Raw genomic sequence first — 15059 nt, 5'->3', positions numbered from 1 at the left:
AGGCGGACTCTCAATCAGTCCGCCACCAGGGAAGCACTGAGGAAAGTTTTTTTAAACTTCAAATCACATTTCATTATTGGAAAAGTCATATACATTTTTAGGATTGTTGTCAAATAACAATTAATTTTTAAAAAAAAATCTCAGAACATGTCATAGCACATTCAGTAGCAAAGATCTTCTGGTGGTACACAGGAAGCAGGTTAGGTTAAGAAGACACACATTAGGTTTCTAGTTGGGCTGATTAGAATCTATACACCTGGAAAGGCGGTTGTGCTTAGTGGAGCTTTTAAGAATCAAAGTGCAAAGCAATGCAATAAAAACAAGCTTGAAAACGTCAAAGAGTTTTAAGGTAGACTTAATTTTTCGTGATTTTCCCAAAGCCAGTCATGGTATTTATTTAACTTGTGGTCTTCAGGGTGTACCTGTAAGAAATACAACACATCAGGAGACAGAGGCCTTACGTAAGTTAGTCAGAAATACATTTTTTAAATTGGCTTTTTAAAGATACGGTGGGGGAACAGTACCTTATGACAATATACCTGAAAATGATAACCTTTACCCTAATGAGATTCATGAATGGTTAAAATTATACCTTACATCAAAGCAATCCTTTACAGTTTACAAAGTACTTTCCAATTTGGTACTGATCTTCATTGGGACTCAGTGTGGAGGGTGGTGATAACATGAGTCAAGTATTAATATGCCATTTTCCAGGAGGTTATAGACCCTGAGAGTTAAATGGACTGCTCAGGTCACAATAAATGGTGAAGCAGGGATGGGCTTGGCCAGACCTCCCAGCTAAATGCTTTAGGGCAAGTCACAGACTAAGAGGGCAGTGTACAGGCTATGTGGCAGTGCCTATCAGCTGCCAGGATGCCACCCAGATGCCCACGGGCTGGGCATACTCAATAAAATGGGCAGCCGAAGTAGGACCCACCTACCACAAAAATAGTCTGAGACCACCAGGAGACACCCGACAAGCATGCACTCCAATCCCGCACCTGCCTGCTTCCCTTCAGTGGTGTGCTTTTGAAGGCGAGTATGACTGTGACAGGAGCAAAACCACATTAGGCCGAGAGACAGTACGTGAATGGAAATGACAGGAACAGGGCTAGAAGTGGCAAACGAGTGGAGGTCAGTCAGAGACCAGGGGGTCTTCGTGGACTTGGGGAAATCTATGGACCCTCTCCTGCTGTCAATAACCCCAAGCCACCACTGCCCCTCAAGCTTGGAACAAAGCTGGTTGTGACTGTAATAGCACGTGTGTCCAAGAAATAGTTTTAACCGTAACGGTGGACTTACTTTGCCTCAGAGACAAAATGTGCCGGAGACGGGCCTTACCTGCTTCCACTCGTTGACACAAAAAATTCGGTAAGAGTCGTTGCCGTATTTGCCAATCCCATGAAGCTCAATCGGATACCTCCACTGCTTTGTCAGATATTCATCTGAGAATACAACACCCCACATATCAGGTCAGCCTCTAGGAAAATACTTTCCCTGAAAAGGAGAAACAACAGAAAGGGACGGGAAAGAATCTCTCCTAACAGCCTGACTTGTGGCTGCTTTCTTCTGAATTCCTGCAGCCACCACCCCCGTCTGACCTGCCTGTCTGCCACTGACTAACAGTTATTGTTTTGTGCTGACCTAACGAGACAGGGGTAATGTCCCTGAGGTCAACTGGACTTTCTGCTTCACTGACTTCTTCCTCTAATCCTGCCCACACGGCCTGACCTGGTGCTGGGCAAAGATTTATCACCTGGGTCAGCGGGAGACTGCACTTTGGGGCAAGCGAACTATCTTCAAATGCCTTCAGTGCTTGAGCTGAACGACCTCTATTAACGTCGCAACTGAGGACATTAAAGTTTAAGGTGTGGCTCTCTTAAACAGGCACCATTTATGTGTTTCCCTTTGGGTATATGGGAAAGTACCTGAGAACTTGATAATGGTTTTTGCTCGAAGATCGTAGAGACCAAGAGGTTTAAGAAGTTCTGAAACATCTCTCCAGTCTGCAGTTCTCGCTACCTCAGCTGAAGGATACTTCTCCAGAAACTGCCAAAGCACAGGGATCGCCATTTTGCCTGGGAAGTAAAAGTAACTACGTGACTACAAGCCTCCAGATGGGCTGATTTTAGGCTCATGTACTTCTTTATCTAGAAATCTCATATAGAGAGTTTTTTTTCTTTCTTTCTTTTGAAACCACTGATGAGAAGACATTACCTAAATCAGCAACCACTCTCAGAGTCAAAACCCAACACCATCAACCGATTTGGTTAACAGTCCAAATTATGCCAAAACCTGGCCTTGTATGATATTGGTTTTTAAATAATCAGATCATCATATAACTAGTGTAAAAGCGTACAGAACATAAGGTGCCAGTGACATTAAAGAAAGCACCCTATGAAAAAGAAATGCTTTTATACATGACACAGAGAGGAGGAAGGTTAAGTAACGGATTTTCACTGGTGACTAAAAGTAATTTGCAAGTAGAACATAACTGAAAATCTGCTCTTTAATGCTTAAAAAGGCTGTTGGATGTCATCTAGTCTATAGGTGAAGAGTTTGAGGACTGAGTGAAAGAAGAAGGCCTTACCTGAGGTCAAAATCAAACTTGAGACCAGGTTTCCTGATCAATTCTCCTCATCACACTGTCTCTGCTAAGACAGAGATGAAAGAATCCACGCACCTGAGGTCCGGTTGAGGAATATAGTCGCAATGAGGAGCTTCCATGGATCATGGAAAAGTGTTTCTTGGACAAGATTAAAAGGTGACCGAGGAGGTGTCCACTTCTTAAAGGCCTTGCGTCGTGGGGGACTAAGAGCTAAACAAACACACTGTATTAGAGGGGGACACTTGAAATAGGTTTAAAGTCTGGTTTTCTGACTGGAAAAGGGATACCTTCTTTGTTATATTTGCTGGAAAAATACAGGCTTGTTTTCCTTTTTTCTACTTGTGTCTGTGGGATGGCGTCTTCTGAAAAGGAAAGAGTGAACATTGTTTACAGAGTCCATGGTTTAGCCTAAAGAAATATTCAGGGCTGCAAACAGCAACAACAACACGCTACTACTACAGAACGTTCAGTTTAGCACTATTCTAAGCACGTCACAAAAATTAACCAGTTTAATCCTACTAATGACCTATGAGCAAGGTAGGTGCTATTTTGTCTCCACTTTACAAATAAGGAAATTGAGGTACAGAGATGCTAGGTAACTTGCCCAGGGTCCCACAGCTAGTAAGTGTCAAGAGCTGAAATTCGAATCCAGGCAGTCTGGTTCCTGAGTCCATGCCTTTAACCACTATTATACTAGTTCTCTGATTTTTGTTCAGAGTTCACGACATTGAAAAATTGGAAATAATACAGAATATTTTAAATTATGACATTTGTACAATGTGGTTATTAAAATATTTTGAGACTACATCATTTTTCCCATGTCATTAATTTTTAAGTGAAAAAAGCAATATTCAACATATGATCCCAATTTAATAAAAAAAGAAAAAAATGTGATAGAGATTAGAATAAGCCAAAATGGCATAATGGTATAATGGTTGTTGCTAATTTTTCTTTTCTTTTAATTTTCCATATTTTCCAAATATTCTGCAGTGAATACTTTTACTAAAAAAAACAAAAAACAAACAAAAAAAAGGACACAGATAAAACAGAACCTGCAGGAAAGCCTAAGATTTGGACCTTAGAACACCTAAGGCCACTATCTACTGGGAAGTTTAATTTAACAAAGACTCTTTGACCACCATTATTAGGCTTTCAAGTTTCTAAAATCATCACATTTAATACTCCCTATAGCCATACCCTCTAAATTTGAATGTCAGTTAATAATACCTTGCATTAGTCTAGCGTGAAGCCATCTTTGTCACTTCTCATTTTACATTACAATATTCATGATGTGAAAAACAGGACTGGTGAGGGTTATTACCTGTGTTTTACAGATGAAGACTCTAAGGCTTAGAAATTAAGCAACTATCTGAAAACAATAGTGGGACTGACTATAGATTGGGACAAGTATCCACGTCTCCAGATAATCAGTCTAGTGTTTTTTGCTATTCTAGTTTGAATAGGCAAAGCCCAGTGGAAAGTAAAAAAGAGTCAGAACAAAGGAAACTGCTCTTACTACCTACTTGATAATTTCTTCTGTGGGTTCCTATAGATAGTTACTGACTAGCCTCCTTTATTACTAGGAGACTAAGCTCAATTTATGTGGCAATTTCTAACTAAGGCACTGGGAAAGTCTTTACTACTCCATTGGATAGCTATTACCCACAGTAAACGTAATTATGTTGAGAACTAGACTTCTTTATGCATAGGATGACTAGGATACTTCCATTTTAGTCCCAAAAGGATGTTTTTGATATTTTATTTGCCCATTTTACTAGCAATAAATCTACATAACCCTCAAGGCTTTAGGAAGCTCAAGGTCTTTAAAGGACACATTGGAGAATTTTTATGCAGTTCCTAGGTGTATGAGGTCATCTTCTGTTCAAGGTAGAGAAATTCCAGGCACAGCAAAGACATAATAAAATCATGAGTGGGACCAAGAGCAGGAACCAGCTCTAACCACCTGCTCTACTAATTTGTCCATGCTGTCTCCACATAGGACTTTAAGTAAAATTACTATTCTTCTTTAAAGGAGTTATTCATTATACCATAATGGCATAATAAATAACTAACATAGCGTTGCTCAAAGGTCTCCTTTCTTTATCTCTTATTCACTGAGGTATTATAAAGGCAAAACTGCTAAGCTCTGAACTCTGTATTAAGAGCATATTACAAATAATAGATGAACTATGTGATTACAGTTTTGAATTATTTAGAGCTCTAAAGCATTTTATAGAAGCATTAAAATAGAAGATAAAAATGACTATGATCTATACAAAATTAAATTGGAAGTCACACATCAGTAATAAGTAACAGGAGGGGTGCAAAGAGAAGATACTGACTATTCTCAACCAGTTTATGTATAAAAGGCGTCTTCCCCAAATCTTTTCACAAGTGAAACTTTTTTATTTCCCCTAAAGCTGTAAGATTATTGGCTGGAAAAAAAGGAAGAAGGGAGAGCACTGTTGAGGAGAGTCCCAGGCGTTGTACCAGGATGGTAGCAACGGTTAATGGCACAATTGTCCTCTGTTGGGGGCATCAAGGCAGTAGCCAGCTGATTGTTTCTTTGCCATACAAAAGGTCTTAAATATCAGTTACACAAGGCACTGGGACCAACTGGTAGAAGGTACCTGATATTTGGCCCTACTTCTTCATTCTATTCCCATATGCTAACTGGGTACAGGCATGAAGTGCAAAATCCTCATCACATGTTTAACAGCACTTTATTGCACTGAATACCTTGAAATATTTTCGCAGAAGTAGAGTCTTTCTCCGTTTGTGAGCTGTTGTCCATTTCAGAGCCACCTTTTGAAATGTCAATATGCAAATGCTCCTTCCTTTCCCCAACTTCTACCTTGGTTCTTATTTCCTCAGATTCTAAAAAGGTACCCTCACACTTCTTGTTGTGTCCTGCTTCTTCGGTTGAACGTAATTTGTTTATGATGCCAGAAGTGGTCTGTTCAAAATCTGATCCTGAACACAGTGATTTTTCTTTACCAGGCCTCTCCTCTTTACTGGTAACAGTGAGGGTCTTGTCGCTCGCTCTGGCATCAGAGACGCAGCAAGTTCTCTCAAGCTGACTTTCTTGTGCAAGAGGCTCACTTTCAGCATCTGCTGCCTTATTATACACAGATGCTCTTTTTCTATTACTTTTAACAGGCTCTGGAAGACTCCTCCGGCACCCTGTTTTAGTTTTCTTAATTTGAATCCCTTTCAAAACAGTCACCTTTCTTTTGGACTTTCTAACCTTTCTGGAGTCAGCATCATTAACACCATCATCTTCTTTCAAAAGCCAATGAATGGAAGTAAAGTTAGAGAGTTCTGTGCTATCTTGCAATTCCAAACTAGCACTTGGCAAAGAAACCACATCTTTTTTCCACCTGTTTCGTGTCCGGAGGCTCCGGTTTGAATTTCTACTTTCGTTTTGCAGTTGGGATGGCAGAGCTGCCATGCTTTGGTCTTTACATCCTGACTTGATGCTCCTTTTATGAAGTACAGTAAAATCAAAATCTTCTGGCTTAAGAGAAGTCTCTCCACTTTTGTGAAGATAATTAGCAAGTGAACTTTTGGATCGGAACTTCAGTCCCTGTGGGCTAGAAAACGATATTAAAGAAAACTTATTGCTAGTTAATAAAAGTGAATTTAAAAAAAAACTGGACCACATTTTGGATTTTTTATTAATAATTTCCAAACTTTGCCATGGGCATTTGTCATTTAAAATAAAAAAAGTGATAAAGTGATACTTTAAAATAGTTTCCTTTATGACAACAGAACATAATTTTACGAATATAGCTTAAGTGCAACCTTACCAGTAGCCATTCACAGTAGGAGAAAATGTATTTGTCCACACATCACCTGATGTAAGTAACCAGTGACAGTGAAAGAACAGAATCCGTAATGGTTTTATGGTAAAAACAGAAAAAAGCCAAAACTCCTGCTATGCTTTCCTACCACCTGTCTAGACAAAATTATTTGGCTGTACTGTCTTTACCATCTTGCATGCTCACCTGATGAAATATACGTCGTATCTTCCTGCTGTTTTCCCAGATAACCTTTGCTTCACAATTCTTTCCCATCCACATGGTACAGACTTATGGCACTCTGTCATTGCGCTACCACCACATTGAGCAGAAGCAATGGGTTCCCGTAGTGGGGGGTTACACTCACTGCTGCTTTTTATCACCATTTGTTTGTCATCTTCTCCCACTCTATCTGATCCCAGAGCAACATCTTCCTCCCTGAAAAAAAACAAACTCCAAGTGATTAGCTCATTTAAAATGAATTTGACTTGGGCTTCCCTGCGGGTGCCATGGTTGAGAACTCGCCTGCCGATGCAGGGGACACGGGTTCGTGCCCCGGTCTGGGAAGGTTCCACATGCCGCGAAGTGGCTGGGCCCGTGAGCCATGGCCGCTGAGCCTGCGCGTCCGGAGCCTGTGCTCCGGGAGAGGCAACAGCAGTGGGAGGCCCGCGTACCGCAAAAAAAAAAAAAAAAAAAAAGATTAATTTGACTCTGCTTATTAAATTTCTGTCCATAACAGAGAAGGAACCATGGACTATATGGACTATGGGAGAGATTAAAATCAGTATGGCTCAGTCATTCTTTGAGAGTATCTTCCTCCTCTCCAATATCTTCCTGTCCTCCAACATGGTTAAAAAGGGTTGGAAATCTCTGCACAATGAAAAGCTCAAGCTACTTGCTAGAAAAAAAATTTTTTTTTGTTACTCATTGAATAGCTCTGTTAGAGAGATTTCTGGTGACACTTGGCATAAGTTTAGAAACATGAACCAACAGCTGAGCTCTTAACCTGGGGATCAACAGCTTAAATGAGTCAGTGAGACGAGACACCCTCCTCCCCCCGAAATAAGTGAGGTAAAATTTTTATATATATGTGCATTTTGGGGGCGGTGGGAGGACAGTGTCTATTACTTTCATCAGAGGTTGTAACCCTCTAAAAGGTAAAGAATATTTGATAAAGAATTTTCAAACTCTTTCATTCTTGATCCGATAACCTTGTGAGGCAGGTAGGATAAGGATTACTCTCATTTTATTGATAAAATTGAGTGACAGGAAGATTATTTGCAGAACTGTTCCAGGACCTAGGTCTACTAAATCTTGGTCTAATACTTCTCCCCCTCTACTATTGTTGAAAAACTTCAGTAGAGTGTATCCTAATTACTAAATCATATTAACATTTTCAAAGTTGGATGAGTCTGTAGAGATGTCTAACCAACTTCTTTTCTACAAATAGGGAAACAAAGCATGAGCCAGTGACTAACTAGAATTAGAATCAAAGTCTGCTGATGCAATATGGGGTTAAATAATTTGGGGGATCTGGGTGGATCTTAAGAAATTATACTGTTCACAATTTTGGAGATAAGGAAACTGAATCCTGGTGAAAACAGCACGAACTTTAAAATCAACAGACTGGGTTCAAATTCCAGCTCTGCCATTTACTACCTATGTGGTCCAAGAGCAAGTTACTTAACCTGTCAAAATCTCTTTCTCCATCTGTAAAAAGGAGGTAATACCTCTTTCAAGGTAGTTCTGAGAATCACATTTTTTGGGGAGAAAAAAAAAGTAGGTCAATCATCTTAGCCCCACACCGCACATACACAAGTACTCAGTACTCCAGCCCCTGTTCGCAGGAACTAACCCTGCCGGCCTCCAAGTGTCCATCCACCCTAGGTAAGAAAGGCCGACCCACCTTCTACTCCCCCGCTCCCATTTTACAGGTGGTGAAACTGAGGCCCGAAAGGGGACAATAACTTGCCGGAGGTCACACGGCCGGTCGGGGACTAGGCGCTGGTTGGCGATGACCGAGGGGTCAGCTCCGCAGTCCCCCAGGCTCGGACTCTCCATCCCAGACGTGTCCCTCAAGCGGGCTCCGGCTGCAGTAAGAGGCTGAGACGGTGCGTCGCTCTGGGTGTGGAGCAGAGTAAGAGGCGAAAACTGCTTCAGCTCGGAATTCTAGGATGGAACCAAAAGATGAAGGCAGTGAAAGTCTGTCCGACTGCTCAGCAGCTTTCCGCCCGCCCCCCCTCGACCACAGCCGCCATTTCCACGGCTCAGCCAATCAAGTCCTTTGTCGAGGAAGACGCACCGCCCCCTGCCCGTTCCGACCAATCGCGCGCGTCTTAGATATGAGGACGCCTTCTAGCCTCCCGTTCCTTCTTTCTAGCCCTCCCTTTTAGACATGCGCACTCGGAACTGTGCGTCGCGCGTAGCTCACTGCGCATGTGCGTTGCCGGGGTAGCGCAGGCAGACAAAGTGGCTCGCGGAGTTAGGCCTGTTGCTGAGGCGGGGAGGAGGGGCCCGAGGCGTGAGGGAAACCGCTATGAGGGCCGTGTTGACGTGGAGAGATAAAGCCGAGCAGTGGTGAGGAGCGGGGCAGTCCGGGAGGAGCGGGAGGCTGAGCCCCAGTGGGGATGGCGGGCGCTATGGCGTGAACCCTGGTGGTTGCCAAGGGTAACGGGCCTGAGGGCTGGACTGAGGGCCCTGAGTCCCGGCTCTGGGCGACTGCAGGGTCGCCTTCCCACCGCTTTGCGGATGGAGAAACTGAGGCCTTGAGAGGGAGCAAAGGGATGTACCACGCGTGAGGTAGTGGCCTGTGGAGGCGCCTTTACACATAATCACAGTCTGATCTTGTCGTTCCTTTACTCAAAATCCATCCTGGGCTCATCAGTGTTTTCCAGCTTCCCAACTTATGCCGCATCCGCGTATTACCTTTACTCTTTGTTTACTTGACCTTTTCTCTAAATTGTCTCACTTATTTTCCTTTAAACATGCTTTTACATTCTACAGGGAAACTTTATTACACTGTATATGAAAACCAGTAGCAATTGCTGTAAATGCAAGATAACTGTAGAACTTAAAGCAGGGAGAAACAAAACGTCGTTAACAAGTTGTAGCTAGATACTGTTGCTAGGGAACCTCTGAGCCGCAGGTGTAGTGTCTCTAGAGCTAGAGATTTAGCAAGTGTGGTTGGAGAGATGCTTGAGTTGAATAGCATCAAAGCAAGACTTTCTCCTATGTTTTGTTAGAAGATTTGAAAGAGGATCGAAAGAGAATGACTTTCTCACTTTATGATTCAATGTTGTTTAATGTCCTATTCCATTTTTATCCCCCAAATCCATCATATAACAACACATTTGGGGGCATACTGACTCACTGGGCAGTTCTCCTCAGCCTGACCATCAAAACTTCCTACATGATCTTTTCAGCTTCATTGTGAAACCTCTGCTTTGGCTACTGGAACAGAGCCATTACCTCTCTGTCTTTTCTTTGGCCGCTCTGTGTGAGGCCTTCATCTCCTCACAGTGAAATCCTAAACGTCCTTAAGCCTCCCTTTGGAGATGGTCTCTCTCTTTGTACTCGGCACCAGTAATAGCTAATGCTTACTTTGTGCCAGGCACTGGCTAAGAACTTCATATCTTTTATCTCATTGTCACCTCACAACAGTACCTGACGTAGGAACTATACTTATTTCTGTTTTACATATGAGGCGGCTGAAGCACAGAGTGGGTAAATAATTTGCCAGGGTCACACAGTGAGTAAGTGGTGGAGCCAGCTTTCTTCCTAACTCCAGAGCCAATGCTCTCAGCCACTGCATTAATTATTGCTGGTGTTACAGAGGCTGCAAACTCAATTGCCTGCAGGAATCAGGCAGGCAACATAAATGGGCGATGTTTATTTGCATCCTGAACGCAAGGAATTGTTTGTTTTCCCTAGGAGTATTCTTCTTTTCTATACTGCACTCTTCTTGAAACGTATAGCCCTACAACTGTATCTTTCACTTCTACTTTTGAGATTTGAGTAAAAAAAAAAAATTTTTTTTTCTTTTCTCTTAACTGTTATAAAAGTATTCATAGCACAAGCTGCTGATAGCTAGCAGCTGAGCATTTGATTTTGCTGTCAGATACTCAGAAGTGGCAAGGACTGTGGCAAACTGGAGAGCGCGTGCTCTGACTGAAAGGGACAGCAGCTGCTCTGCTTCTGCCAGTTACCACCCTGCAGGAATTTGGCCCAGCGTGGCTCAGAGCTTCCTGTTTTCACCAGAAACCAGGGATCTGGGTTTTTATGTGAAATGTCCTAATTTTTAAATGTTGGCACCTAATCTGTAAAAAAAATAAAAATAAAAATAAAAATAAAATAAATAAAATAAAATACCATATGGGCCAAACAAAACGTTTGCTGGCCAAATATAGCCTGATTGGCTCCCAGTTTTCAACCCCTGGCATAGGATTTTGTTCATTCCTCTCTTGTGGTACTTAGAGTCTGTCTAGTGCAAGAGTTTATGGGAAACTGTTGATCCCAGAAGTCTATAACCCCCTTAAAAGCAATGGCTATGTCTTGCTCATTTCCAAGGCTTATTCTAGAGCCTAGACAGTGGTTGTTGTGATTATTTCATGGATAGAGGTATTCATGAATGAATGAAGAGGTGAGTGGATGAATGATGAATGAAGTTTGGTTATTTGGTTTTTGGCCCATTACAGCTATTCTAGTGTAGGGGCTCTAGGGGTTCTAGAGACCGGCAATACTGATGGCAGCTACATATGCAAGCTGATAGCCCAGAAGGAGACAAAACAAAAAACTATAAAAATAAATAGTAGAACTCCAAAATCCCAGATGTCAGATTCTTCCTCCACACTGAACCAGCTCCGCCAGCTGGTCTGCTCTTTTGCTTCCGTCTAACCTTCGTGTAGCAGCAGGAATTCTCTTTTTTGAGTCCTGTTGCTGTGATCTGTTACTCCACCTCTCATCAACCCAGAGTGACTCCCCACGACCTTCCATGTCAGACTGTGCCCTTAATTAGGTGGTCCTTCCCCTGCCCCACCCTGCCCCCTTTTGCTAAGATTTAAATTTATGCTTTTCAGTTCAGCTGAAAACTCCATTTTCCTGTCCAGAGGCCCTTCCTAAATGTTCTTATTCTTCTCTGAACTCCTTTTTTCTCCCTTCAAAGCAGTGCTCTAGGTTCTTCTCAACCGTGATGCCTTATTCCAGGCAGGCTGCCATCTGCTCTGCCCCTCATCCGCAGCAGCTGTGGGCCAGACAGTGTTTACATGCCTTATCTTGTTTAATCTCCACAGCAGCCTGTGAGGTTGGACTTGTTACCCCATTTACAGGTGAAGAAACTGAAACTTAATGAGGTAACAGTTTGCTTAAGATTCAAGTCAAGTAAGTGGGGGCTGGATCAGGTTGTGCAGGATTTGGAGAGGCACCTTGAGACTTCAGTTTACAGTGGGGTGGGTGCAGGGTTGACGGAGGACAGTTTGCAGGACTCACCCTCTGTCTCTCTGCAATGGAATCTGACAATGTCCGTTTTTCATAAAAGGGGGCAGGTGGGCAGAGAGAGCCATCCTACCGTACAGTAGACTGTCTGCAGATGGGTGAGCTCCCCAGCCCTGGAAGTGTTCAAGCAGAGGCTGGATCCATCAATAGGGAATTCCTGCCCTGGTAGGGGAGTTGGACTATATGACAGGGTCTAGGGTCTTTCCCAATAGTTTGGGAAAGTTTCTGTGATCTTATGATGTGATTAAAGCCCAAGGGGTTCAAGATAAAAATCTTGTCAGTTTGTCAGTTATACTCATTTTGTGTCTAGGACAATGCCATGTACTGTGGGTCCACAAATGTCTAAAATAGGGTCATTACCCTGAAATTGCATATGATTGTAATTAAGGGGATAAGGTAGTATCTGAAACAGTGTAAATACAGAAGATTATATAATTCTTAAATTGTACAGATTTTAAGTACAATAAGAATTTTGATTGGGGTAAATCAGACATATATGTTACACTTTAGAAAAGCAAACTTCAAGAAATGCAGAGAAAATGAATTTTCACATCTGAAAGGAAGGTAGCTAAAGACTTGGCTCGAGTGAGATGCTCAGAAATGATATGCTAATAATTCAGCCCAAAATGATCCTAGTGAAGAAGAAGCCACACGGGAACCACTTTGATGGGCTCAGATATGTACAAGGCAGGAAGGGAGCCACACGACCAAGATGACTGTGGAAGAGAGGTGCAGACCCCTCCCAAACCTCGTGCCTCACCAGCTCCCCAGAGGAGGTGGTTGCTTGTGTACCCTGCGAGGCGGGAGGGCAGCTCCCTAGCCTTGCTGTGTAGGTGAGGACCACAGCTCAGGCCGGAGGTCAGCCCTTCTGGCCCCAGCTGCCCCTCCTTTTCCCTCTCCACCCCTGCTTCTCCGCAGAGTGTGAAATGCACCCAGTACGTTGTCCCCTAGGTTCTGAGAAAGAAAGCCTGAGAGACGGGAAGGCCCAGGTCTGTTACCACATAACAGCGAGGAAGCTGGAGGACTCAGGGTTTGTGTTTGCTTCTGTCACGAGGGATACCCAACTGGAGAGGGGTAGCAATCGCTGTGTTCCAGCTTCTCCATCAGCCAGCTGTGTGACAGCAGACAGATGACTCGCCAGTGTACTTCAGTTTCCTCATCAGTAAAAATGGGCCAATAATGCCTGGCCTGTCTGAGGCATTATGTTAGCATAAGGTCAAATGAGATCATGTAAATTTACACTCTTCAACAGCTCTTAACTCTTGAATATATGTGAAGAATTATTTTTATTAAAGGAAGCTTCTGAGGTCAATGGAGCCTATATAAGAACTCTGAATTCTATGTGTGATGCCTTGAGTAGATGATAACACTTTTTTTTTTTCCTGCTGATGAAACATGGAGACTCTTGCTAATTATTTTTTCAACTATGGCATATGCAAATAATAATTATATTGGAGGCCACAAGCGTAGTGGTTAGAGCTTGGGCTGTAGAGTCAGACTGCCTGCGTTTGAATTCTGGCTCCACCTCTACTCAGTAGCAATTTTTCAGGCAAGTTAGTTAACTTCTCTGTGCCTTAGTTTTCTCATCTGCAAAACAGATATAAGGTTGTTGTGAAAATTAAGTGAGTTAACACATGTAAAGCGTTTAAACTGTACTTTGCACACATGTAAATAAATGTGCTTAATAAATATTAGTCACTGTTGTTAAAGTATTGAGGGTGGCATAGATTTGTTATACTTGACAGTAATTCAGGAGAGTGGAAGGCCATATAGCACAGACTGTAAAGTCAGACCTGAGTTAAAATTCTGGTCCTTTCACTTGCTGTGTGATGTTGGGCAAGATACTTGACCTCTCTGAACCATGGTGTCCTCAAACACAAAATTGAGTAGTAATTCTTACCTCATAGAATTGTTGTGAGGACAGAATAAAATAATGCATTTGAAGAGCTCAGCATCGTGTGTCTGTGGTAAATGCTCCAAGTAGTTACCAGGGTGTGTTTTTTTTTTTGGCCGCACCATGGCTTTTGGGATCTTATTTCCCTGACCGGGGATCAAGCCCGTGCCTTCGGCAATGAAATTGTGGAGTCTTAACCCCTGGACCGCCAGGGAATACTCCAGGGTGTATATTTTTCTATCACTCACAGGTGCCAGGTTAATTTATCCCATGCTCAACTTTTACAATAGGCCATCTTGGCAGTGCTGTCTGACACATTTCTTACTAGGGTCACCCGAACTAATGAAATCCTCTGCCTGGGGGCATTTGAGAATCTTTGTAATAGGGCTCCAGCCTGTTTTTTCCAGCCTTATTGCTCCCTATTGCCTTACACATAGCCAAATGTTTCAGTCAAATTAGGTTATTTAGATATTTGCTATTCCCACTGTCTTGTCTTTGCTTGTTCTGTTTTCTGTGCCTGAAATGCTGTGCCTACCCAGGCTCCTGCAAGTCTCAGAAGCCCTACCTTTTTCACATATTGTTTTCTTCATGAAGCTTTTTCTGATCCTCTCCAAGTCACAACACTGTGTCCACTCCTTGGAATCCTACAATATATGCTTTAATGTATCTCCGAAAGCCTCTGTCACAGTATTATTCTATATTTCATCCAATCTAAGAGGTCACTGATTGTAAAATATCATTATTTTACATACGACTAAGAAAGCAAAAAATGCTGCCAGTTAAACTGACACATCATCAATTATAAGACACATCCCAACATCAGAAATGTTCAAATGTGAAAAAAACATGTGCTTTACAATTGATGACCTGTGATTCTTTGTGAGTGTCTGAGCATCACCTTCCCACAGTATGGTAATTTCCTTGAGGGCAGGGAGGGTCTGTGATTTACTCATCTTGTATCTGTTAGCTCCTAGCACCTAAGAGGCACTTGATAAGTATCTGATTAATTGGAAAGAGTCATGTGTTTTTTTTTTTTTGGCGGTGCCTCGCGGCATGTGGAACTTCCCCACCCAGGGATCGAACCCATGCCCCCTGCGTTGGAAGCGTGGAGTCTTAACCACTGGACCACCAGGGAAGTCCAGTAATGATATTTTAATAAATTACCCACTTTTTCAGAGACCTGTGGATTTGCTAGCCCTCACACGTTCTCTCAGTTCGTGTAGCCTTTATGGTATTATTAAATGAGGTAGTGCCCTCCACTGTTTAC

At 42.6% G+C, this 15059-nt stretch overlaps 2 protein-coding genes across 15 annotated transcripts in view; one reads left to right on the top strand and one right to left on the bottom strand.

Annotated features, from left to right (window-relative positions):
* Positions 1 to 94: 94 nt before the first annotated feature.
* MBD4 (methyl-CpG binding domain 4, DNA glycosylase) lies at positions 95 to 8656 on the bottom strand. Of its 3 annotated transcripts, XM_028479268.2 has the most exons (9): positions 8315 to 8656; positions 6616 to 6846; positions 5348 to 6201; positions 2896 to 2970; positions 2684 to 2818; positions 1929 to 2078; positions 1342 to 1445; positions 942 to 1045; positions 351 to 422 (listed from the first exon to the last, which is right to left on the bottom strand). In XM_028479268.2, exons 1-8 carry the CDS (start codon positions 8467 to 8469, stop codon positions 1016 to 1018), a joined length of 1734 nt encoding a protein of 577 aa, XP_028335069.1. In that variant the 5' UTR covers positions 8470 to 8656; the 3' UTR covers positions 351 to 422; positions 942 to 1015. The 3 variants fall into 3 exon arrangements, with proteins under 3 accessions (XP_023979758.1, XP_023979759.1, XP_028335069.1); XM_024123990.3 differs by lacking the exon at positions 942 to 1045 and having other exon boundaries at positions 95 to 422; XM_024123991.3 differs by lacking the exon at positions 942 to 1045 and having other exon boundaries at positions 95 to 422; positions 2896 to 2967.
* A 198-nt stretch (positions 8657 to 8854) lies between these two features.
* Positions 8855 to 15059, top strand: part of IFT122 (intraflagellar transport 122) — a 75598-nt gene continuing 69393 nt past the window's right edge. For all 12 annotated transcript variants that reach the window (XM_028478645.2, XM_028478644.2, XM_028478649.2 and 9 more), the window contains exon 1: positions 8855 to 8985. In XM_028478645.2, coding sequence (XP_028334446.1) covers positions 8945 to 8985 — 41 coding nt within the window. In that variant the 5' untranslated portion in view covers positions 8855 to 8944. The remainder of the gene's footprint in view (positions 8986 to 15059) is intronic.

This window comes from Physeter macrocephalus, chromosome 18, assembly GCF_002837175.3.
Source record: "Physeter macrocephalus isolate SW-GA chromosome 18, ASM283717v5, whole genome shotgun sequence".
NCBI classification, from domain to species: domain Eukaryota; kingdom Metazoa; phylum Chordata; class Mammalia; order Artiodactyla; family Physeteridae; genus Physeter; species Physeter macrocephalus.
Note: the sequence above shows the minus strand (reverse complement) of the source record. Positions and strands in the feature narration are given on the sequence as shown.

Excerpts from the sequence above, each read along its gene's own strand:
- MBD4 (XM_024123990.3), bottom strand. The coding sequence starts at position 8,469 with ATGGAGAGTCCGAGCCTGGGGGACTGCGGAGCTGACCCCTCGGTCATC. Across the intron at positions 6,847-8,314 it reads TGGGAGCGGGGGAGTAGAAG|GGAGGAAGATGTTGCTCTGG; the intron begins GTGGGTCGGCCT and ends GTTTTTTTTCAG. Across the intron at positions 2,819-2,895 it reads CAGCAAATATAACAAAGAAG|CTCTTAGTCCCCCACGACGC; the intron begins GTATCCCTTTTC and ends GTGTTTGTTTAG.